The 24938-nt window shown below is 44.6% G+C and overlaps 1 protein-coding gene across 2 annotated transcripts in view; it reads right to left on the bottom strand.

Annotated features, from left to right (window-relative positions):
• The window catches only part of LOC310857802 (septin-7-like), a 48887-nt gene that overhangs the window by 8827 nt on the left and 15122 nt on the right, over window positions 1–24938 (bottom strand). For both annotated transcript variants that reach the window (XM_083763695.1, XM_083763696.1), the window contains exons 3-8: window positions 15812–15918; window positions 8396–8496; window positions 7323–7457; window positions 2944–3061; window positions 2057–2149; window positions 1370–1466 (exon numbers count right to left, since the gene is read on the bottom strand). In XM_083763695.1, the coding sequence (XP_083619821.1) occupies window positions 1370–1466; window positions 2057–2149; window positions 2944–3061; window positions 7323–7457; window positions 8396–8496; window positions 15812–15918 (651 nt within the window). The remainder of the gene's footprint in view (window positions 1–1369; window positions 1467–2056; window positions 2150–2943; window positions 3062–7322; window positions 7458–8395; window positions 8497–15811; window positions 15919–24938) is intronic.

The raw sequence follows: 24938 nt of genomic DNA, 5'->3' as shown, positions 1-24938 counted from the left end.
GAACTGTGGAGGATGGCCGGAGGGAGTAGGACTGCCTATTTCGCAGAGCATTCTGACTGATGGGCGTGGTTATAATGCCGAGAACCTAACCTCACAGAATGATAACCTCAAAGCCACGCCCACCTGGGCGAAAGCTCTGCGAAAGAGTGAGACCCCCGAGGGGAGTAGGTGGGCCATGGATTTAAAAAAGTTGAAAGATGGTTTTGTTTACCAACAATGCCCTCTGTCAGTCATGGAAACGAATAGACAGAAAAAAAAGAGGGGGGAAAAAAGAGAAAAAAAGAAAGAATAATGAAAAAGTGATAAGACTGATAAAACGGGTCAACCACAGAGAAACGCTTTGAAATAATAAAAAAAGGTATAAAACTATGAAGATATATTATATATATATATAGCTTATCTAGGAAAAACAAATGAAAACACAGTGGAATGTCACAAACAACAATTCACTGCGGCAGGGCTAATGGTGACACGTACAGTAACAGACAACAATTCATTGTGGCTAATGGTGAAAAAAAAGTGACACACTGTATTTTTCTCTCTCTCTCTCTCTCTCTCATATGACATCACTGGCACGAGTCAGTGCTCGCTGCCATATAGGAACAACATTTCCCATAATTCCCATTGATCCAGGTCCACACTCCCTGAATGTGTGCATGTGCGTGTGTGTGTGTGTGCGAGCATGTGTGTCGCTGTGTGTGCGTGCGTGTGGTCTTCTTTGAGAACACTATAGTTTCCCACTGCGTACTCCATGCATTGATGGAGAAATATTAACGGTGAATGTTCACAGACATTCTCAATAGCAGTAATTTACAAAACAAGAACAGCCGCTTCTCACAACTGTCAATATGTTGCCCAGGTAAAACAACATACATAGTCTGAATACAATCTTCCCCAAAAAACCTTTCAATGGCTGAATCGACAGCAGCAAATCAAAAACACAAAAAAGAAAGGGTATATTGTTTTTCTTCCCTGTGAGCTCATAGATCTAGGGCTGACCCAAAGCATTTGAATATTTGAAGCTTCGTCCGATGGCACGAAATTCGAACATAAAAAAAATAAAAACAAAGAATTGCTGATCTACAAGCCCACAATGCATTGCAGCATGATATGTTGAGAGCTTGTAGATCTGCTACCCTTCAAAGCCATGTGCTTGAAGCTCCATGATTTATGAATCACTGACTCATGGGCCACCCCGAGCCCCGCCAACGAAGATTCGAATTAGTCTTGTTTTTAGCTTTGATTAAAAGAAAACTCTCAAAGGTCGGACCTACATAGATCACAAAGTATACAGCGTTTGAGTGGTTGACGTAGGCCACATAAGGAAAGTTTTGTTTCGGAAACTTGACCTTAGCCTGGGCAAACCTACCTTCTGCCACGCCCCATGGGTACTGGCGCCCTCGGACCTTCCTGCCGTTGACCTCGATCACCACGTTGCTGCCCACCACGGCCAGGGGCATCTTCTCCTGTAGCACGACACCAAACACACCACTGTTCACACACGGTTCAACATCTGCTGCCATTGTTATAGGATGGGTAAATGCAGAGGACGAAGTTCACATTATGTGCATTATGCACACACAGTGTTTGGCACACACAACAACATAGTTACATGTGACAGAGGGGTCAAAGTTGAAGGAAAATGTATTGTCAACAATACAAATGTTGCTAGTTTTGTAGATTCGTTTATTTTTAATAAGTAGGCCGGATCTACCATAATGGGCACTTTGGGCACATGCCCAGGGGCCCTCAGAGGTGTTAATTCGGCCCTGGTTGCTATGGGCGGATTCATTCAATTGGGTCTTCATCTAATATTGATGTCCAGTTGGATAATGGGAACAGAGGGGTAGAGCTGGGCTATTGACCAATAGATTGACTGACTTTAGGCTGTTTGTGTCTCTTGGTACATGCCTCCCACTTCACTCTTTATGTAAACTTGTGTTTAAACCCCAACAAGGTGTGCCGATATTGGAAAACAATGGACTCCGTGAAATGAGTTCGGCAGTTCCCTCCATCGACTCAATTTTCATCTCTTTCTGCTCCAGTTATTTAGTACCTTGATCTTGCGTATGAGCTTGCTGTCCTCATCGTCCTCCGTGTCCGGGAACTCGTAAATCTTTATCTTGTGTTCCTGAATCTCCTTCATGATCTAAGGAACAGAAGGAACACAGTAAAGCATGGACATGCTTTGAAATGAAACGAGTCATGAATTCATACACACACGCGCACACACACGGTAAATGGTGCATTTACAGTACTAGAGCGGTGCCCGTTGGGAGCCTCTACAGCGGTCCTCGTTGGCCACTGGCCTACTTGGAACGATGCAAGTTGGAAACGCATAGCCCCACTCAGATATTACGTCCGTGTCCCTTTAATGCCCATATATGGAGTTCTTTGTCAGGCATGCCCAAATATGGAGTCTATGATACGTCAGAGTGTCCCTATATTGACCTGTCCAGACACCGGGCAGAGGCCTTTTTGGGGCAGTTCTGAACAACCGTGGGACCGACCAACCCCACACACACACACACACACACACACACATTATAGTTATTAGATTAGATATAGCTCTTTTATCCAAGATGCTTTACATAGATTGTGCATTACATTCACCTATTCACACACAGATGGCGGAGGAAACCATGCAAGGCACCAACCTGCACATCGGGAGCAATTAGGGGTTCAGAGTCTCGCTCAAGGACACCTCGACACCAACTCTGGGGGAGCCCGGGATCGAACCAGGAACCTAGCGGTTCCCATCCGGCCGCTCTGGTCCACTCTACCCCCACAGGCCCACTGTAGCCACTGCCGCTCCCACATGCATGCCACCCATTTTATATAATGTGATGTATTCCCATGCTTTCTTGTTCTTGCCTAATGTAAATCGCTCTGGATTAAGAGCGTCTGCTAAATGCCTAAATTGTAAATTGCACCCACACACACCTGTTTCTTAAACAGCTGACACTCCTCAGGGGTCAGCGTGTCAGCCTTGGCGATGAGAGGGATGACGTTGACTTTGTCATGGAGTCTCTTCATGAACTCAATGTCCAGAGGCTTCAGACTGGAGACACAAACAGACGTCAACAATTACAACATATTCACACCTCAATGTCCAGCAGCTACACACAGAGGCACACAGACAGAGACGTCAGGAACCGTTAGATAGATTATAAATAATGAATTAGAATAAGAAAACAATCGAATACAACGTACTTCCCGATTATATAATTAATCAAAGAAGTGATCGTTAGAATATAGTTGTTACACTGAATGTCACATTATCTTCCGTTTGTAGTCATTTAGCATCCTTCCAAGCAAAGAAGGAATTGGAAGGGTCCATGTCATTACTATTTTGCTTTTCCTTTTACTTGATACCACGTCTAGACTACTAATGAGATTTGAGGCCCAAGCGTTATGAATTGGCACAGACAACAAAGCACATATTTTAGTACATGGAAACATATTTTGTGCAGTGGTTGAACGACATTGAACAACATATTCATACTTTCAACCGAGCCAAATTAACAGACAGACTCTGGCACAGACCTCAAAGGAAATCATTTAAGTCCTGATACTAGTGGAGGGAATTCTCACTGGCAGGACTGATGTAATTGACAGGGTCACCAGAAGGGGGCTCAAAGGCCAAACAAACCCAGTGCATGTTTGTAGGACCATAGCAAACAATCAAAGATCTCAGAAGGCATGACGAATGTGTTGTTGTCTTTCTTGTGTCGTTGTCCACAGATCATTATGTCATGGTGAGTTGATGAGGCATTGTCTTTGTATTTCTGTGGCGTTCACACACACAGATCATTATGTCATGGTGGGTTGATGAGGCATTGTCTTTGTAAAGCTCCCACTAGCTCTCTTCATCTCCGTCTAGGACAAACGCAGCTCTTGTTCTTCGGCTGCATTGGCTACAGACAGCATGCCCTGTCCGACCAGCCATGTGTTAGTGAATGTGGGATGAGGGAGATCCACTGGTGGAGTTCTTAACCCATTCTGACCTGAGATCAGATTCATACGAGGTTTCCGCCGGACACACACTGGTCTGATGAACCCATTCTGACCTGAGATCAGATTCTAAAAATGTCAGTCGCTCTTCGATTTTTCAAAAATAGCAGACCTACAAGCTCGTATCGCGCCACTCGGTGGCGCGATATGAGCTTGTAGATCTGCTATTTTTAAATAGCTAAAGCACGACATGATGCCGACACCAAAATGGGTGCCCGTTCAGAATGGGTTAATATATAAACATATGTTCGTACTTTTATCAAGGGATAGAAATATATCGTGTGCACGTTAATTGTGCACATGTATATGTGTAGACTAGTGTACCAAAATATGAATGAATGTATGAATGAGTAAGTGTGACAGTGTGTGAGTGTTTGGAGGGGGGTAGCGACAGGACTACCTATTCCAGGAATGTAGATATACTATAACGAGACGAGAGCCACGAAACAGCTGTTCACTGTACAGAAGGACTGTGCAAAGTGGGGGGGAGAGAGAGACGAGACGCACAAATCCAGAGAGCGGGAGAGACCGACAGCTAGAGAGAGATATGAGAGAGGCAGACGGAGAGAAATAGCTGAACATTTCTCTTAGTTGTATAGGTAGGACTATGACAGTCAAAAGCACGGGACATAGTGGAATGACAATGTTTGTTTAGAGCACTTATGACGTAAATAGTTTGCCAGCCAAGTCTATGGACTTTAATGTTTGTTTAGTTGTTACCGACCAAGGTTAGACTACATCCCATGCCCTGGAGAGATGACTGCTCTGCGATTGGCTAGTATTGTTGTTAGGCCAACCGGCCGACCAATGCTGTAACTTGATCACTCAGTCAGTCAAAGACATATCCGTCTAATGTGCATGGCCCCGTTTAGCCTGGGCACCATTTCATTTCGGGAATATGATCCGGTCGGGAGCGGACGATATCGTTACGTCATGTTGTAGTATTGTTTTGTAGTCGACAGGCAGGAACAATCAAACGGAACTTCCTTTTCCCTCAAACCGATTTTTCTTAATAAAAGCTACAGGCTACGAGAGCTTTTGTTATTCTTCCGGTTTGAAGGAAAAGGCCTGTCGACTACAAAACAATACTACAACAGGACGTAACGATATCATCCGCTCCCGAGCAGATCATATACCCCGAAATGAAACAGAGACCAGGCTTTCCTCCGAGGTGGAAAGCCCGGTGAGGCGAGGTTACATTTCTATAACTATGGGCATTTCAATTCAATGTAATTCACCAGTCTAATTGGATGTACTTTTATGAATTTGGGTCCCAGGGGGAGATACCGTATTTTGGGGCGGCAGTGGGTCAGGGGTAGAGTGGCCAGTAGAGTGGCCGGAAAGGAATCGCAAGGTTCCCAGTTCGATCCCAGGCTCCCCCAGAGTTAGTGTCGAAGTGTCCTTGAGCAAGACGCTGAACTCCTAATTGCTCCCGATGAGCAGGTTGGTGGCGCTTTGCATGGTTTCTTCCACCATCGGTGTATGAATGTGTGTGTGAATGGGTGTATGTAATGCACAATATATATGTAAAGCTTTTGGATGAAAGCACTATAGAAATGCACTATTTATCATTTAGCATTTAGGTCCCAATCAGAACCTCTAGACCAACGGAAGATAATAGAAATTTGGAAGTTGTCAGAGCTGTCAGTTCATTTTTATTTAGTTAATTGGTTCTCTTAACACCATAGATAGTTTCTCTGCAACATTAAGTCACGTAGGAGATTATTTTCAACATATACCTACTAGAGAGAATACATGTTAACATTTTCACTTGAGCCAGAGTGCTACAAAATCAGATTGCGAGGGATGGGAGGCCTTGAGGTAAAAGAGCTTGTTAATATGGGTCTTATCTGCTGCAGTGGTTATATTAAGATGGAATATTCTGGTGAGGCAGAATGAACATGAAGCATCCGAGAGACTATGAGATGAGGGAAGACAGCGTGTGTGTGAGTGTGTGTGTGTGTAGTGTGTGTGTGTGTGTGTGTGTGTGTATGCATATGTGTGAGGGAGATGAGTGCCCCTCAGTGAGCAGAGTTCTCATTGGATGACTCAGTGATGGAGAGCAGAACTCCACTGAGCATGAGCAGAATTGTGGGTGTTATATAACCTTTGTCACAAGCATTGGCAGCCTCCTCATCTCTTGCTCTATGCATGGTACACATCATGCCCACGTTCCCGGGCTGGGCAGAGCCCACGCATACTAGTTTTCTATGGAGATGTGCCAGAGAAACACTCGCTTTCACAAACTTCTCCTAATTTAAGTCCACACAAATGGGCAGCGTTTGGTGGTCGCAAAAAACACAGCTCCCGTCCACTCCCACATTAGAGGATTCTCTAAAACGCCTCTACACGTATAGTTTTCAAGGAAATGAGAGTGAAATACTAGTACTGCAGACTGAGCCCTGTGCTAGTATGTATGTAAGAACATGTTAGGAGAGATTGCACCCCATGGCCTGGAGGGCCATGACGGCACTGTAATTAGCAAATGTGTTTTTATCCAATAGCCTGGAGGGACAATGGCTGCAATGGCTAGTTTGAACAATGATATGTCTTCGTCACTCAGTGAGACATTTGAGTTTATAGGGCTGGCCCTGCTGTCGCAGTACAGCCAAAAATAGTGCAAACTATGCAAGGGGAATAGCCTAGATTAGAAAACTTGGTTTTCTTTAGACCAAGTAATGTCAAGCGAGGACAGTTGACGCATTTTCCACCCATATAGAGTTAAACTTAGAGATGCTTAGTAATGCTTTTAGCTGGAATCACAATGCGGTGGCCTCACTCGATCATGCTGCTACTTACACCCCTTGGAGTAATTGTCTAGATGCAACAAACATGTTTAACCCATTCTGAACGGGCACCCATTTTGGTGTTAGCATCATGTCATGCTTTAGCTATTGAAAAATAGCAGATCTACAAGCTCATATCGCGCCACCGAGTGGCGCGATACGAGCTTGTAGGTCTGCTATTTTTGAATAATCGAAGAACGACTGACATTTTTAGAATCTGATCTCAGGTCAGAATGGGTTAATCAGACCAGTGTGTGTCCAGTGGAAACCTCGTATGAATCTGATCTCAGGTCAGAATGGGTTAAGGGTGGTCCAAGTACAAAGTTAACTCAGTTGCAGTTTACTAAGTCTTAGATGGTTTAAGAGGTGAAGGTATAGCAAAGAAAATAATAAATACAATAAATGTATGTTTTTCTGTTCATGGGGAACAATTCTCCAGAGTTCTCTTGCCTCATGGGATCACTCATTTTCTACATGGCCGGCCATGTAGAAAACAGTCCCTCATACATATGCAGTACCTACCCGTGTCCAGAGGGGGCGATGAAATAGAGGCAGCAGTGGACCCTGTTGTCTGGCATCAGTCTGCGGTTCACCCTGGACTCAGCGTTCAGGAAGTCTTCACACTTGCTGTCTATGTAGTTGATGACTGGCTGCCAACTGCAGTTTAGGGAGTGGGGTTGTGGTGGAGAGGGAGAGGGAGAGGGAGAGGGAGAGGAGAGGAGAGGAGAGGAGAGGAGAGGAGAGGAGAGGAGAGGAGAGGAGAGGAGAGGAGAGGAGAGGAGAGGAGAGGAGAGGAGAGGAGAGGAGAGGAGAGGAGAGGAGAGGAGAGGAGAGGAGAGGAGAGGAGAGGAGAGGAGAGGAGAGGAGAGGAGAGGAGAGGAGAGGAGAGGAGAGGAGAGGAGAGGAGAGGAGAGGAGAGGAGAGGAGAGGAGAGGAGAGGAGAGGAGAGGAGAGGAGAGGGGGACAAGGAGATGATGGAGAAAAAGATGGATTAGTAAGCAGGACAAAGGAGGAAGTGATGTGTTGATGAAAAACAAAAAGAGTGAATAAGAACCGAGAGGAAGAAAAAAAAACACTCTTCACAACATTTAAGGAAGCATATAATTATGTGGTAAACCTCCAAATTATATCAGCCAACACACAGACTAACTCTCTATTTTTCTGTCTCTCTTGCTCACACACATGCTTGTACACGGTCACCGGAATGCGCGCCTTAAAACACGCTTGCCTCATTTCTTTACGTCGACCTCACGCCGACCACTTGGTGGGGCGGTGCTTGTATTCTTGCATTTGTTTTACTGAGAATAAGGTTAGAAGTAAGTTTAGGGTTAGGCATAGTTTTACTGGGGTTAAGTTTAGGAATAGGGATAGCTTTTGGCACCGTTTTACTGCGGTTACGGTTATGAATAGAGTTCGGTTTGACCGTTTAGGCATAGTTTACCGAGTTTAGGAATACCAGGCCGAGCAGTTCCACCGGCTGTACGCCTGAGGTGACTGTGTTTTGAAGCCAACGTTCTGGTATTTTTGTACATGCCCACACACACATGCCCACACACACATGCACACACACACACACACACACTGTAGTTCCTCACCAATTGCTATTGTCTACTGCATCACCGAAACCTGGCGTATCAACAATTGTAAGTGTGAGCTGGACACCTCCTTCCTTTATCAGCACTTTTGACTGCTCCACCTAGAGAGTCAGACAGAGAGAGAGAGAGAGAGAGAGAGAGAGAGAGAGAGGCGATGAATACATGACATTAATGAACCCACTTTCCCTTAGAGCAGTGTGTACACCCACATGCTCTAATGTAATCCCATGGTTTGAGCCCACATACATACACACACACACACACACACACACACACACAATGAGATGGCCTGTCTTAAGAGACATCATCACAGCGTATTGTACATGTGTGCTTAATGGAATTATAACCCCCAGGTCATTTCTCAGCTCAAACACGCAAACAAAATCACTGACAATATGTACTGTATGTGTTACTACGCAAGTGCAGTAGGCTATTATTTATTTTTGCACCGGCCTATTATACCTATTTGAGTAAGGGAAGAGCTACTATTTGGAAATATATGGTATAAATATCCATAAGAACTGACATAGTCAGAAAATCCTTTGTGCCCCATTTGTAGCCCCGTTCAGTCCAAATGAGCTCTCCCTATAGTATGTTTTACAAAAAAAGTACATGTTGAACAACAAAAAATAGAAAACATCACGTTCATGCTCAATCATTTTTTTAACACAAATCTTCTCTTCTGGGGGTCCCTCCCTGGCACAAAAACATTTTCAGACGGGGCGCGGTCTGCGGTTCGTCACACCAAAAACTTTGAGAACTACCAACGTAGGCGAAGGCATTCGTAGAATTTGGTCTCAGGTCTTAATGGGTTAAACATACGGCTGGGTTGATTCCTGTGTACTGGAGACGGATCCATCATTTCCTAAAGTTAGCACTGCTGCTGTTCCCTTGCTCCACTGCATACTTTCACAAGGCCGGCTCAGTTATTTTAGGATCCCCCTTTCACACAAAAAAAAAATACAGACCTCTCTCTCTCTCTAAAAACACATTCTTCAGCTTCCACAAGCCTTCGCTTAATCTGTTTTGCTTTACAGTGAGGGATATATATCATGCAACCGTCATTTCAAATGTATGAATTTAACAGTGTGCATGTGTGCGTGTGTGTGTGTGCGCGCGTATGTGCGTGCGTGCGTGCATCCGCGTGTGTGTGTCACGTCCCAGTGCAAAACCATATTTGCCATTTTGAACCAGTTTCAGCGAAAGAAAAACAGATTGGGAGAAAACCTCAAAAATGCCTTCAGCCGCCGCACCATCATTTAAAGGAAATCTAAGATGGGAGAATGTGTTTGTACGACAAAATATCAGAGATTGCCTCTGGAATATAAATAACTCTCGCCACCCCATCTCTTCCCCTCTCAGTCTACAGCGACCACAGCATAGCGCCTCTGTCGGACAGAAACCTGCTATCTCCATATTTCAACTTCATGCTTTTCTTTTCGCAGATGAACGCCCTACTTCGTCATACCAGTAACCAGAGTGAAAATAGCCGATCTACAAGTTCAGGTCTGCCACTTTCTAATACAAGTTCACATCTGCCATTATTTTCAGTATTTTTAACACTTTAACACACAAGTGGTAAATAGCTTGCCAAGGCCCGGGAGATTAGTACTCAAGTACTTCCGTTTTGCCGCTCGCAGCTCGCTAGCAGACCTCCATTGTAAGAAAAGGCTGATGTTAGCAGAAGCTCACGATGTTCATCTTTCAGCCAGAAACGTTAACATGTCGGGAGCGATGCGATATAAAATCACAAATCGCATCCGAATCCTTAACCTCGTATGGATCATCATCACCGCGGACAGCGCCACATTTTTAAGAGATAACAGCCAAAGAAAATCCTACTTGTAATGGGACCCTATGCCTGGGTTGGCCTGGTGCTGGGGGGACGGAGGCGTTGCCTAGCAACCGGCAAAAAGTTGTTATTTTAGCAGTGCCGTTTCAGATCCATATAAAACATATAGATGTCAATCGTAGACAACAGATGGCTATTAAAACACGTATATATATATATATATATACACACACGTCAATAGCAGACAATAGGTTAAAATAATAAAAAGTTACCGTTTTGGACATGATAGGCTTCCATCTGAAAGCAACAATTTGCACACAGCCTATAGCTAAATCATGATTCTCTTGCACAAATATACAAAGACAATCGAATGCTTGAAAGGATTGATGCCCATCTAATCGTAAGATGGGCATCCATCCTTCCATCCATCCTGGCCAGTTGAGAGCTGAATGCACCAGCCAATCCATTAAATGTGTCTAAAAAATGGTAAATTTATATAGCGCCTTTATCCAAGGTGCTTTACATAGATTGTGCATTACATTCATTCACCCATTCACACACACATTCATACACCGATTGCGGCGGAAGCCATGCAAGGTGCCAACCAGCACATCGGGAGCAATTTGGGATGCAGTGTCTTGCCCAAGGACACTTCGACATGTAGACAGGAGGAGCCGGGATTCGAACCACTGACCCATGGATCATTGGACGACCTGCTCTACCTCCTGAGCCACAGTCGCCCCTTGAGAAGATGGCGTAGGCGTGTGCACAAAATACCCGTTTGGCGTTGATGAGCTATATTATATTTAGTTAAACGGGGGCATGATTAATACTGTGAAATATAGTACACCACGTTATTTTGGTGGAAACCGTGCTGTGACATTTCATACGGTTACTTAGTTATATTCCTTTGACTGGAATAGAGCACCGAAGTCCTGACGTAACTCGCTCATCCCGACGATTCCCCTGGTTCGCGGAAGTAATTTCTCTATGGGGAATAACATGGGGTGATCTTAATATCGTCTACTATAAGCGTTGTGGTCCAAAAATAAACAAGCTGTCTCGGCGTTATTGTCAGGGAGGTGTCTCTGTATCGTTTGCAACAGTCAGTCACTCATATATGATACAGTCTGCTTCTAGCGAAAATCTAACTAATTCAGCAGCAGTAACATTAGTGTTTTCTCTCAGTCAGTTGATTCTTCATATCCATATGAGTGAAGCGGCCGGGGTGACATGTTTATTTTTCAAACACAGTTGTTATATGAGGCGATCTAAAATCGCCTCAATGGGGATTTCAATGCAACTAAACAAATACATGAACCTGGGGACTGACGCCCTCTACTGAAAGTGACGTCAGACTTCGGTGCTCTATTGACTGGATTTTTAAGTTTCAAATACTATAGGATGGTCTCTCACTAAATGGTGTTATCGATCTATGTGGGAATAGTGTTAATAAAGTCAGCGTGACATTCATGATGCGTGTCTGCTTCTGTATGCTGTATGCTGGGAACGTGTTATGTTTCATGAGAACATTCCTACCCTCCTACTGACCCCTTCAGAGCCCTGGGGGGAAGACGGGGACCTTTACTACTCTGACCCCAACCCCCCCCCCCCCCCCCCCCCCCCCCACCCCCCCATTTGGTCTGTCTTTCCATTTGCTCCACACGTTCTACTACACTTCTTCTCTACCGCGAGTACCGATTTTGCGTCAAATGGTGACGTAGCACCCTGGATGTCCCTCCAGTCTCCAGTGTTCACCCCAGCATGCCTTGCTCTGGAATCCCGCCCCATCTCTAGGGATTGCAATGTTGTTTGGCCCATATATCTACTGCTTTGGTCCCAAGCTCCATATCTCTAAATTGTCTGGCTGGATTGCCACAAAACTTGTCTAGTTCGTTCATGGGCCGCCCACGCAAACCCAAACAATTTGAGTGACCTACATGACCTTTCATTTAGTTTCACCCTCAGGCCAAAATGTCAACTTTGCACAAGGTATCTCATAATCTAAACATGTACGGTAGGTTAAATGCTACTTGTGTTTGGGACAGTTTGGGACAGTTTTTCTGCTTTAAAATCACACCCGTGTGCGTGAGTGGTGCAACTCCGTGTGGGGGTCCCTGGTACTTCCAGACACACAGGAACACGCCCAGGAACGCACCCAGGAACGCGCCCGGTTCCGGCGAGCCGCCCGCGTCCGAAACGGTCGAGAAATGACAGTTACCGTGTGGGGGTCCCCGGGTGGTCAAATGCGAGGGCATCCATTTACACGCATTGGACTGCGCATATTAATAATGCATGTTTGTTTAATTATCTAATGTGTTCCACATTGGATTCTCTTCCCCTGCTTTAGTTTCTCTTTGTGGTCGAGATAAAAACATTGAAATCAAGGTCCATCAGTGTGCAGATCTCACACATATTTTTGAGGCATTTATGACCGGAGTTACATTCTCCGTTTTTCCTCTCTCTCTCTCTCTCTGTCCCTCTCTTCCGTCACTCTTTTATGTCTCTTTCACGACATCCCCCACATTGTCATTCCCATGCCACATGTTTGACTGTTTGACACGCGGAGGCCTCGGGAGACCTCTGTACACAGCAATCAGAACCTAAACCCTGCAGAAGCTAGATCATGACATGGTGGCCTGGATCACAGACTATCTCACTACAACGGTTTAGTCATGTAGTTATTGCCATATTTATTGTCTATTGTGCACTGTTTTTTTGTTTTACTTAAACTCTGTCGGTGCTGCTGTAACACCCTGAATAACTCCCTGGGGGATTAATAAAGTGGTTTCCTGTCCTAATAGAGATGGCCATGTTGGTCGGTTCAAAGCACTTTGGTCTGGTTGTAAGGAGCAGGAAGGCCTCAGGGGGTCGCTGTAAGGAGCAGGAAGGCCTCAGGGGGTCGCTGCTCTGGTTGTAAGGAGCACTTTCAGGGCCCTATCTTTGCCAGTGCCGCCCTAACCCCTTATCTCTAAACTTCTTTTGTTGTTTTGTTACCATTTTGAAAAACATTTTTTAAATAATTCAAATAGTCGATCTGCATACGACTTGCAGATCTGCCATTTGAAAAAAATGTTTTTCAAAATAGTAAAGGGGTAAGGCGCCGGTGCTAAACCCCTTATCCCTAAACTTCTTTGCCTTTTTTACTATTTTGAAAAACATTTTTGAATAGTTCAAATAGCCGATCTACAAACTCACAACCTGTTGATGTAGATCGGCTAGTTTAACAATTTTTTCAAAATAGTAAAAAAAAGAAAAAAAAGGCAAAGATGTTTAGGGATAAGGGGTTTAGCACTGATGAAAATCGGACGATAGGCTCTATTTTTGTCCATGCTAAACCTTATCCCTAAACCTTTTTGAATAGTTAAAATAGCCCATCTACATCGACACGTTGTGAGCTTGTAGATTGGCTATTTTAACTATTAAAAAATGCTTAAATAATAATGCGTTTACAGAGAAGGGGTGGATGAAGATATAGCACACTGTGTTGTTCCCTCTACCCCACACTCGTCATCCGCCTCACGCGTGTTCACATTTCCTCCTCTTATCCATCCCACGTTAGCCTGGGCAGCATTCCATTTCGGGTTTATGATCCGGTCGGGAGCGGATGGTAACTTTCGTCATGTTGTAGTCAATGCTTTGTAGTCATCCGTCAGGAAACCACAAGGCGGAATCCGTACTATGAATGGGTACTTCTTATTCCGCCTTGTGGTTTCCTGCCTGATGACTACAAATCAGTGACTACAACATGACGTAAATCACTGCCCGCTCCAGACCGGTTCACATGGCGAATTTGGAACACAGACCAGGCTTTCCTCCGAGGTGGAAAGCCTGGTGACGCGAGGTTAATCCCACGTTGCTCTTCAGCTTCACCCATCCTTCTCTCCGTTCCATACGTCACACACACACGCGCTCCTCCGCCTCTCACCGGGCCATTTGACTTCTTACTTCCCCTTCTTTCTTTTAGTATCGTCCTGCCACTTCCCTAAAGCCATGTCTCTTGGACATTAACGGGGTTACTAGCCTCCATCTCCCTCCCTCTCTCCCTCCATGCCTCCTCCCTCCCTCTATCCGCCTCCTCAACCCACTGCTGTCAGATTCAACCTCCCTCCTCTTCTGTCCCTGCTCTGTTTGTCATGACCATAAAAGGACAAAACCATAGAGGCCTTTTGGCCCTTCCTCTCCCTCTTTCTCTCTCTCCTCCATCTCCGTGCCTCTCACTGGTTCCTTCCCTCCCTCCTTCCATTTTTCCCCTCTGCTCCGTGCTCGCTCGCCGCCGACTCTCTGGCCTTGGCCGTTACCCTCCGACAACTCCGGCTCAGTCACAGTGGTTTATTTTGCAGGTTTGTTTGTTTAGGTTCTGATTGCTGTTTGTACGGAGGTCTCCCGAGGCCTCCGCGTGTCAAACAGTCAAACATATGGCATGGGAATGACAATGTGGGGGATGTCGGGAAAGAGCGACGGAAGAGCGGGACACAGAGAGAGAGAGATGACAAACGGAGAATGTAAGGGCGGTCCTAAATGTGCACCGGTGTGAGATCTGCACACTGATGAACCTTGACTTCAGTGTTTTCATCTCGACAACAAAGAGAAACTCAAAGCCGGGGAAGAGACAACATGTGGAACACATTGGATAACAAACAACCATTATTAATATGCGCAGTCCAAGTCCAATGCCTGTACAGCACAGTAAAGTCACCAGGGTATCGCTCATTTATCCAGTTGTAAGTCTGATTGTGTGCAAATGTAAATAGTTGCCATGTTCTTAGATCAACCTTGTATGTGTTTTTCTCTGCCTGAAAAATGGATTTAGCAGACGCTCTTACTTACAGTAAGCAAGAACAACACATGGTTGGTAATACAATAGTCATCAAGGATCATAAATAACAGTAGAAGATCTGTAAAATGAAACTATAAGAATACACTATAGAATGCTAGTTCTACATAATACTGTATGCTAGGTCTACATAAATACTGTATGCCATCTAAATTACGGTATATAAGTAAGGTAAGGTCTTCGAGGCTAGGGCAAGTGCCACGGGCTGAGGTGGAGTCTGAAGAGGCGAGTTTTCAGACTACGGCGGAAGATTGAGAGTGGAGTCTGCAGTTCTGATTGCAATGGGAACTGCACTACAAAACTACAAACTGGTGTGTTCTGGGAACTGCACCACAAAACTACAAACTTGTGTGCGGATGTTCTTCCTCTTCCTTGATGTTTGCCTTGATGCCTGACATCCAGCACCTGGCCTGAATATAGGCATTGAGATGTGCACACAATATTCTCTGTGAAGTGCACTTTCACTCCCAATCTTCAACCGTAGTCTGAAAACCCACCTCTATTACTACTACTAAAAGTAGCGCAAATACCAGATTTGCATTTTTTTTATATTTTAAAACTTTCAAGGGAAAGTGAGGCACCTGATGGGAGGGGAAAGGAACTGGTCGGAAAAACGTGTTCCTTCCACGCGCTACGCCCTACCGGGGAAACTACCCCCCCTCAGGTGATAGGAAGCAGCCTGCTCACTCCTCATGCATTGAAGTGAAGGCAGCATGAGCTGGCAGTGACAGTGTTAATAGCTGCATGCTGGCATGGTAGATAGTTGGTCCTGTGTGTGTCGTTTCACCTGAACAGTCTTCTTGATGCGTTGGGAAGGGCCAGGGTAGTCCTTGGAGTAGAGGTCGGTCAGGAACAGAGAGTTGATGAGGGTGGATTTGCCCAGACCGGACTCACCTGTGGTTCAGGAAAAAAAGACAGAAGACGCACAAGACCATTTAGAACTGAGAACGGATGCTACATATGTCTTCTAAATCATGACAGTTTGTGATATAGAAACATGGTGGTTCTCAAACTATTTCATGTCAAGGACCACAACAAATTATGGCCGCCGACCCATCTGAAAATATGTCCAGGGACCCCCCCAGAAGCAAAGATTTGAGTTAAAAACGCTCTGAAAGAATATATATTCCAAGATTTGTGCCACATTTTCACAGATTAGAAATAGCATATCTACAAGCTCGGCTATGAGCTTGTAGATCTGCTATTTTTCAAAAGCTAAAATATAACATAATGCTTAAAACATAAGACCATAAATATCCATAATATTGCTGCAGCGATAAAACTAACGTCCGTTCATCCATGTTCAAACTGTAGTAAAAACTATGCAACAAAAGCCATTTTAAAACGCTTAGGACAAACCGATGGTTGCATTTTATGTGCACGACGACTCGCACAGTTAACCACACACATACGCTTATTATGCACAGTGAGACGCCAGCACGTGCGCACACAGATTACGCATACACAGAGTCTTAAGGGAAAGGGCAGCAGCAAAGGAAATAAAAGTAGATTCATTATCTGCGAATGAAAAGGTCAGGAGCTCATCCACCAGGAAGAACAGCTTTCCGCTCCCCCTCCTAATCATTCTCTTCCTCTGTCCCTCTGCCTTCCCTGGGCAGTCATTTGGTGGACAATACAAGCGCACGCACTGTACATTTTGACAGAATTTTGTTTTTATATAGGAATTCAGTTTTTGTCAGGCTTTTTAAAATACAATTTCATTTAGTTTTTGTCTCTGAAATGTTAAATCTAGACTACACTAAATAACCTAAGATTTTAGTAGACTAATTCTACGGTTGATTTGGTAGACTACAAATTATTTGGCGGGCATTGACGTCAAACTACCCGATTTATATTCAGCTGCGCGCTGAAAACAGCCAATCTGTTGTAGATCAGCCATTTTCAGAGCTCGACACCTGAGCACAGCAAAGCATACAATTGAATGTCTTGGTAGTATTGGATCTCTTCTCCACTAGTCCATCCCACACACGCAGTCACACATGCACACGCGCACGCACACTTAACAAAAGAACACATTCACCTTTAAGAAATAAGACAGGACTGGAAAATACATACTGTAGATATTGTGATACGAGACTGGATATCGTCTGGTATTGTGGATATTATAATATCCTGAGACAGCATCTTGTTTACAGAATTGCAGTAAACTATGGCCTAATGAGTTAACGTCTGGCTTGTGAAGCCGCTGGGCGAGGGGATGCGAGGAGGCAGGGATGGAAGAATGGCTGCCTGTCCTAGAAAGACCTCTGCAGCCTCCCCCAGTACACCCATCACACAAAGACCTGAGATCAGATCTACAAGCTCGTAGCGCGCCACTCGGTGGCGCGCTACGAGCTTGTAGATCTGCTATTTTTCAATAGCTAAAGCACAACATGATGCTAACATCAAAAGGGGTTCCCGCCCCAAAAATACGAATACATTAATGAACAAATCGCTAAATAAATACATAAATCAATGCAAACAATGGGCTGATAATGAGGACATCTGTCCCCTTTGTTAATCACCTCCTGGTAATGACACAAACGTTTGAACTGTCAGGTCCAAAGCAAGCACAGTCAGTGTGGTCACATCAGTCAACTAGATCTACACAGGGATGCTCTCTGTTGTGGGTGTGTGTGAGCGTTATGGATAATGTCATGTCTGTGTGAGTTATGACCACACTGTTTCTGTCCCTCGCAGCCCCCCCCCCCCAACCCCCTGTTTGATGTATTTGGGGTCAGGGGTCACACCCATGCTCGCATACACACATCAGCATTGATGGAGAGGTACGCAAACACACACACACACACACACACAGGCTATTTCACGAGGGGTTGGCACAGACGTACGAAGCCCTCCCACTGACGTCTGGGTAAATGAACACTCCCCGCTGACCCACAGGGGAGAGAGGGTTATCTAAACATGGTGTGTGTGTGTGTGTGTGTGTGTGTGTGTGTGTGTGTGTGTGTGTGTGTGTGTGTGTGTGTGTGTGTGTGTGTGTGTGTGTGTGTGTGTGTGTGTGTGTGTGTGTGTGTGTGTGTGTGTGTGTGTGTGTGTGTGTGTGTGTGTGTGTGTGTGTGTGTGTGTGTGTGTGTGTGTGTGTGTGTGTGTGCGTGCGTGCGTGCGTGCGTGCGTGCGTGCGTGCGTGCGTGCGTGCGTGCGTGCGTGCGTGCGTGCGTGCGTGCGTGCGTGCGTGCGTGCGTGCGTGCGTGCGTGCGTGCGTGCGTGCGTGCGTGCGTGCGTGCGTGCGTGCGTGCGTGCGTGCGTGCGTGCGTGCGTGCGTGCGTGCGTGCGTGCGTGCGTGCGTGCGTGCGTGCGTGCGTGCGTGCGTGCGTGCGTGCGTGCGTGCGTGCGTGCGTGCGTGCGTGCGTGCGTGCGTGCGTGCGTGCGTGCGTGCGTGCGTGCGTGCGTGCGTGCGTGCGTGTGTGCGCGTGTGCGTGGAGAAGAGTTAAAAGATGTACGTGCATTACAGAGAGGAAGGGTAAACAAGTGGCATCATGGTCTCCCTTATCCAATCTTTAGAGTTGAAAGTGATGTTGTTTGTGAATGCGTTGTAGGGTGACAAAGCTGGCTGCACTATTAACAAGCCGGCTGCTTGAGTGCAAGTATCGTGACAGTTGATTTTGACAGCACATTTTGATTTTAGTCATAGTCTCTTAAATGGCAACGGTGCATTTATATAGCGCCTTTATCCAAGGCGCTTTACATAGATTGTGCATTACATTCACCCATTTATTCTCACACACATTCATACACCGATGGCGGCGGAAACCTTGCAAGGCACCAATCAGCACATCAGGAGCAATTAGGGGTTCAGTGTCTTGCTCAAGGACACTTCGACACTAACTCTGGGTTCGAACCATAGACTAAGAAAATATGGACAAAGCGTTCTCCGGGTCTGATATGGACGTAAGATGAAGCCAGTCAGTCCTTGAATTGTAAATCGCCATCTTTCTAGATCCGTTTGGGCCCAGCTGGCCATTGGATGGCCCAGACAACGAGGCGGGACTTCCCCCCTTCTTCTTCGTTGGTTTTTATTTTGACTCGAACGGGGGGTGGCTCCCGATCATAGACTGTAACTGTAGCCACGCCCCTCAGAACATATGCGACTTTATGGTCATTTTTTTAATAAATGGGACCATAATCTTTTGGGCCCAATGACAGCAACACAACAGGCCATTATATGAACTTTCGGGAAGTCCCGATTTCCTTGGTGGCTTCACAAAATATCTGTCTGACTGCCCCCCTGGTTAAATATCTGTCTGACTGCCCCCCTGGTTCGAACTAGCAACCTTGCGGTTACCAACCAGCCACTCTATCCCTGAGCCACAGCCGCCACCAGCTTGTAGATCGGCTATTTTCAGCATGCAACAAAGTGTAAAATGACTTATACTAGATCTCTTGTCCACTAGTCCCTTCCTAACATTTTCGTCTAGTTTTTATTTGTTGACGAAATTGTCAATATAATATTTAGCCTTAGTTGTTTTTCATCATAGCTTAGTTTATTTAGTTTCCATTTAGTTTATCAGTGAAAAAAGGTCATCAACACTGGACAGGAACATGCACGCCATTTGGCCAAATGAGAATTAGTGACGGTCTGCATTATCCATCCCAGGGGTTCCCGAACCGTTTAGCTCGCTGCGCCGTGACCCAAAAGACAAATGTGACGTCTGCCAGGGACACAAACTAGTGAAAATAGCAGAACTACAAGCGCACAACGCATCCCTCCGCGCTGCGAACTTGCAGATTGGATATTTTCACAATCGAGGACCACGACCCATCAAATCGGTCTCGTCCACGACCCAGTGTTTGGGAACCAGTCTATCCTGTGTAGCGAGCCCCAACCACCTACCTATCCAGCCAGTGCTCAAACAAATGCAATACATGACTTGCCACAGTCCTCTCCCAACAGCCGGGCAGCCAGCTGTTCAAAGAGCCTTAACTACCCGCTCACAGAGGCATACGTCCTGAACAAACATTGGACAGGGTGCCGCTTAAACATCCCAGTGGGCCGTGACCAAACATCTCACTGGACCTCCACCAAACATCACACTGGGTGTCCTAACCAAACAGACGCTGCAAACACCGTCACGTTTAAAGGACAGCTTTGGGGGGGTTTTTCAACCAAGGTTCATGTTTTAGGTTGTAGAGAAAGTAAAAGATGAGCGTAAATTTTGTTTCATTTGCTGCTTTCTTTCGTTTTAACGGTTTTAGCTATTTTTGACAGGGGGTGGGGCATTCGAAACAAGTGGCTAAATGTGTATTTTTACATTTTACAGCAATTTCTTAATTATCATTTTATTTACTGTAGTCCAGGGGTGCCCAAAAGGTATACCAGTAGATCACAAAGGCTGTGCAGGTAGATCACATGACATGCTCCTAAAGAATATTTTATTTAAAGATAAAGAGTTTGGCATCTGCTACTTTAATTAAGGTGACTCTTGATTGACATCAAAAAGAGCCCGTCGGCTCAAACCCACAATGCAATATTTTGCTTTCAAGAGTGTTTGTGCACAAATGTCGGTAGCATTACAAAAAGAAAACAAATAAGTTAAATAACCCTAACTATTCCATGTCTCCCCCTCTATTTCCCATTCCAAGTGCCTTTGTCTTATATGTAATGCCAGCACTGCTATTCTAAAGCCCCCTCAGGTACACTTTTAAACAATTTTCAGCAATGGTGGGTTAGATCTGCGCTGGTCAAAGCCCTAAAACATGAACCTTGGTCGAAAAAAAACTAAAGTTGTCCTTTAAGGCTTTAACCCATTCTGAACGGGCACCCATTTTGGTGTTAGCATCATGTTATGCTTTAGCTATTTAAAAATAGCAGATCTACAGGCTCATATCGCGCCACTGAGTGGCGCGATACGAGCTTGCAGCCTGCAGGTCTGCTATTTTTGAAAAATCGAAGAGCGACTGACATTTTTTAGAATCTGATCTCAGGTCAGAATGGGTTAATCAGACCAGTGTGTGTCCAGTGGAAAACCTTGTATGAATCTGATCTCAGGTTAAACACAGCAGTAAAGAAGACGTCCGAAATGCATCAAAATCCGTCACATCTTTCACCCGCTTATCATTTCATAGAGCATGGCATGATGGCACACTAAAAAGCATTCGTTGTTGAAAATGACAGCAGTTTCCATGGCTCCTAAGGTGACCGCATCCAAGTCCCACATCTCTCTAGAGTTCCTCTTATCGGTCAATAGTTGGTTAGCACCTCCCGAGGGCAGGTCTGTCCCATTTAGCCTCCCTCGGCTCGGCTTTAATTAAATATTGGTTCAGCGTGACATGTGGATGGCGGTGCAGCTCACGACACTACAAATAGACTAATGGTGTACAAGTCTTTGACCTTTCTATCACCGACTTCCTCTCATTAGCAACCCTTCAATCAGTCTCTCGCAGTACCATGTAACCATTTTTATTCCAGGTTTATCATCCACATTTTGGGATAATAATTATTTTTAGGGCTTGGGTTATATGGCAAGGGCTTATGAACACAACTAAATCGAACGGCCTACCAAGGTGGATCGTTAGTTGCTGAGGAAAAATAAATGTAATTCAATTAAATTAAATTAAACACACTTTTAAATTTGGTGGACAGAGCAGAGGTGAGTTCCCGCCACCAAGTCCACCATTTTCCTATAGCGTGGATATTACACGTGTGCATTATCGCACTTTGTTGTGCACCTATTTTAAGTCTTTAACCCATTTAGTCCCGAGGCTGATTCTAGTCAAAACGCCTTCTAGTTTTCTGAAAAACTTCAAATATCAGACAAAAACATGAAAAACCGCTCATCTGCCAATAGACTGGGGTCTGGTGCTGGAGTCACAAAGTTTAGATATGAAAAAATAAAGGGAGGCTCTGCACACAAGTCTGTTCAAAATCGGGTATATATTGCAAATATATTTATTTATTTTTACAAACAAATTATGTTTAGTGTTTTTGTTTGTTGACAAAATTGCCAGTACATAGCACAACAACCCAAAAATGGGTTCCTATCTTGAAAGGTATAGTTACAGCAAATATGGGTTCCTGTTCTTAATGGGAAAAGAGTAAAAGACAAATAATCAAAAATTTAAAATACATTCCGTTTATAGCTAGAAGTGGATGGAAGAAAATGTGATTATTTCAATGGTAGTCGTTTCAACTTTCAAAACAGAAATACTGTCTGTTCTGTAGTACTATACAGTAGGTCAGATTGAAAGACGAGGAGACACACAGACAAGCACAAATACTGGGTTTCCCGTGATGAGATTCCTCACATTCTTTCCTTCTCTCTCTCCATCATTCAGTATCTCTCTGTCCTTTCTTCCTGTCAGTGTGGTAATGGTCAGAATGAGCCCTGGGGGCAGTGTGGCTGCCCCCCTCACATCCTGACGACTAGCTAATGATACAGAGAGAATTCCCATTTCGTTTTACTCATTTTAGTCATCTGAACAGTTTTAGTGTTAGTCGACTAAATATCGTTGATTTAGGCCTTGATGGCATCGTAATGGCTGGTTTTACACTTGGCTGTATGCTGAAAATAGCCGATATACAAGTGAGCTTGTAGATCTGCTAGATCTGCAACCAAGCATAAAATGACTTGTCTTCTAGTTCTAATTGCCCTCTTCTTCTCCACTAGTCACTCCCTAACATTTTAGTTATTTGTTGACAAAATTGTCAGTACTGGTACATAGTCGTAGTTTTAGCCCTCATAGCTTCGTTTTTAGTTATGTTTTTATTTCGTTTGCATCAGTGAAAAAAGGTAGTCGACGAACATTTTCGCCATAGTTTCAGTGGATGAAATAAACACTGGTCCTCTCCATGTGCTTGTGTGTTATAGTGCGTGCTTGACTTCAATTCCTGCCTGCAGAGCTTCTCTACACAGTATGATACATGTAGGCCTTGAATGAATCAGACAAGTAAAATTAATGACACATCTGAGTTACATACACACAGAATGAAGAGAGGTTTAGAATGTGTTGGAGAGAGACAGACATGCGTATTTGCTGAGATGGTTAGAAAGATAAGCTCCATTGTTCAGTGTGGAGGGGCTCGCTGCAGCAACAGGGGGCAAAGGTCACAGTGATAAAGATCTGCAATTCTCCCTCCCAGTCTCTCTCAACACGTTTGCATTGGTATACTATACTTATGGCTAGTTCAAAAGCAATTTGTCGAGGTCGAAACAAGCAATTTGTCATTACAAATGCCATTTGTACATAACCTACGTACTTAGTGATGCAGGATTATTGGATAGGGATCTAGATTAAGACACCTATGCGATGTAGTTTCTAAATTCGAGCAAGAATCGTGCGGTTTAACGTCACACACACACACACACACACACACACACACACACACACACACACACACACACACACACACACACTTAAAAGGCAACTCCCCACTCCACAAACCATGCGAGATGTAGGAATCCAAAATAGATTAAGTCAGTAATCAGTTCACATGACAGCCTGTCTCACATTCATTGTCCAGATGGAAAGTCTACAGGAGCCTTGACTAGTCGACTTGACTTGAAATAGCCTTAAGTCTCAGATGGAAGCAGCCCAGTTTCCTCAGGTTTTTATTAGGAAACAGAGAAGATGATTCCACTGTGAATAACTACGGCTAAACGCTGAACTGTCAGTTGCCACATGTTATGTGTTACATAATTATGCCACATGGTGACTAATGACCATCAAACACCACAACAACTCTACAGAAAAAAGGGGGAACGGATGCGAGGATATTAAAAACAGTGGGGCTGCAACAGTTATAGGGGTTGTGACATTAAAGGGGTTGTGACATTAAAAAAAAGTTTTTGTAATTCTTCTTAATGTTTTTAGGTTTTCTGAGCTCTATTGCACCCAACTTTTAACATTCAGTAGATTTTCTGTGGTCTGGGGTTTTCTGGCTCAAACAAGTGCTCTGATTTTCCTGCCGTTTGTGATGTAAGAGCCAGCAAATCCCATATATGTCAATGGGATTTGCCAGCAGATGTCACCGTTTTGCCTGTTTTCATTGCAGCCTTTTGAGGCTTCCAAACCCCAGAGAAAACTCCAGACCACAGAAATCCACTGATTGTTCAAAGTTCAGGTTTGTGTGCTTCTCAATTATGCGATTGAGAAATTGATAGAATTATCGGCAAGAAAATTATTGATAGTTAAAGCCCTAAAAAAAAGGATAGTTGGAGTAAAGGAGAGATCAACATTATTCAACTCGCGTGATACGACTGAGTGAGCATGTAGAAACATGCATGAGCAGTGAGCACATTAGCAGTGAGCCCATGCTATTGCGCACACACACACACACACACACACACACACAGTCACACACAGAGCGCGGGTGCGTAAGCATTGTAAACTAGGTGTGTAAACAGGCTCCTTTGCTTTAATGACAAGGCCTGTCTTGCACTGTCTGAGTAATAATTATACTTGTTTTCTTTTGTCACTGTACATTTGCTATTGCACAAACGTGACGTTTGTCCTCTGTATTTATTGGGAGCGATGGGCACAATTAATGCTCCTGGGGAGCAGTTTGGGGTTAAGCGTCTTGCTCAGGGACACTTCGGCACACACTGTAGACTAGTTGGACTGTAGACCTTCTAATTCCAGATGGTCTACGGCAATTGTTTTTTAGGTTGCTAAGGTACAGCCTTACAGCTACTTTACTACTAGAACCGGGTAGAACCGCCACCCTTGGTATGAAGAGGGTCTAGTAAAAATCACATTTAAATAAACTGTTTCAATCAATGCAGGTGGTATGTTTCTTCAATGACAAAAGTCCACTTAAGATTTCCTTATTAAACTAAACATAAACCAAACCAGTCTGTGGAAGCAATGCTATTCCCTATATATTTACTTCCTATGAAGCGAAACACTGGTCTGAAGTGCTGCGACAGAAGTAGGTGGGGGAAACCTCATTTAGAGCT

The sequence above is a fragment of the Protomyctophum parallelum genome (assembly GCF_964188405.1).
Source record: "Protomyctophum parallelum genome assembly, chromosome: 4".
Lineage (NCBI taxonomy): Eukaryota > Metazoa > Chordata > Actinopteri > Myctophiformes > Myctophidae > Protomyctophum > Protomyctophum parallelum.
The sequence above is the reverse complement of the archived record's forward strand: the minus strand, read 5'-3'. Positions and strand labels throughout refer to the sequence as shown.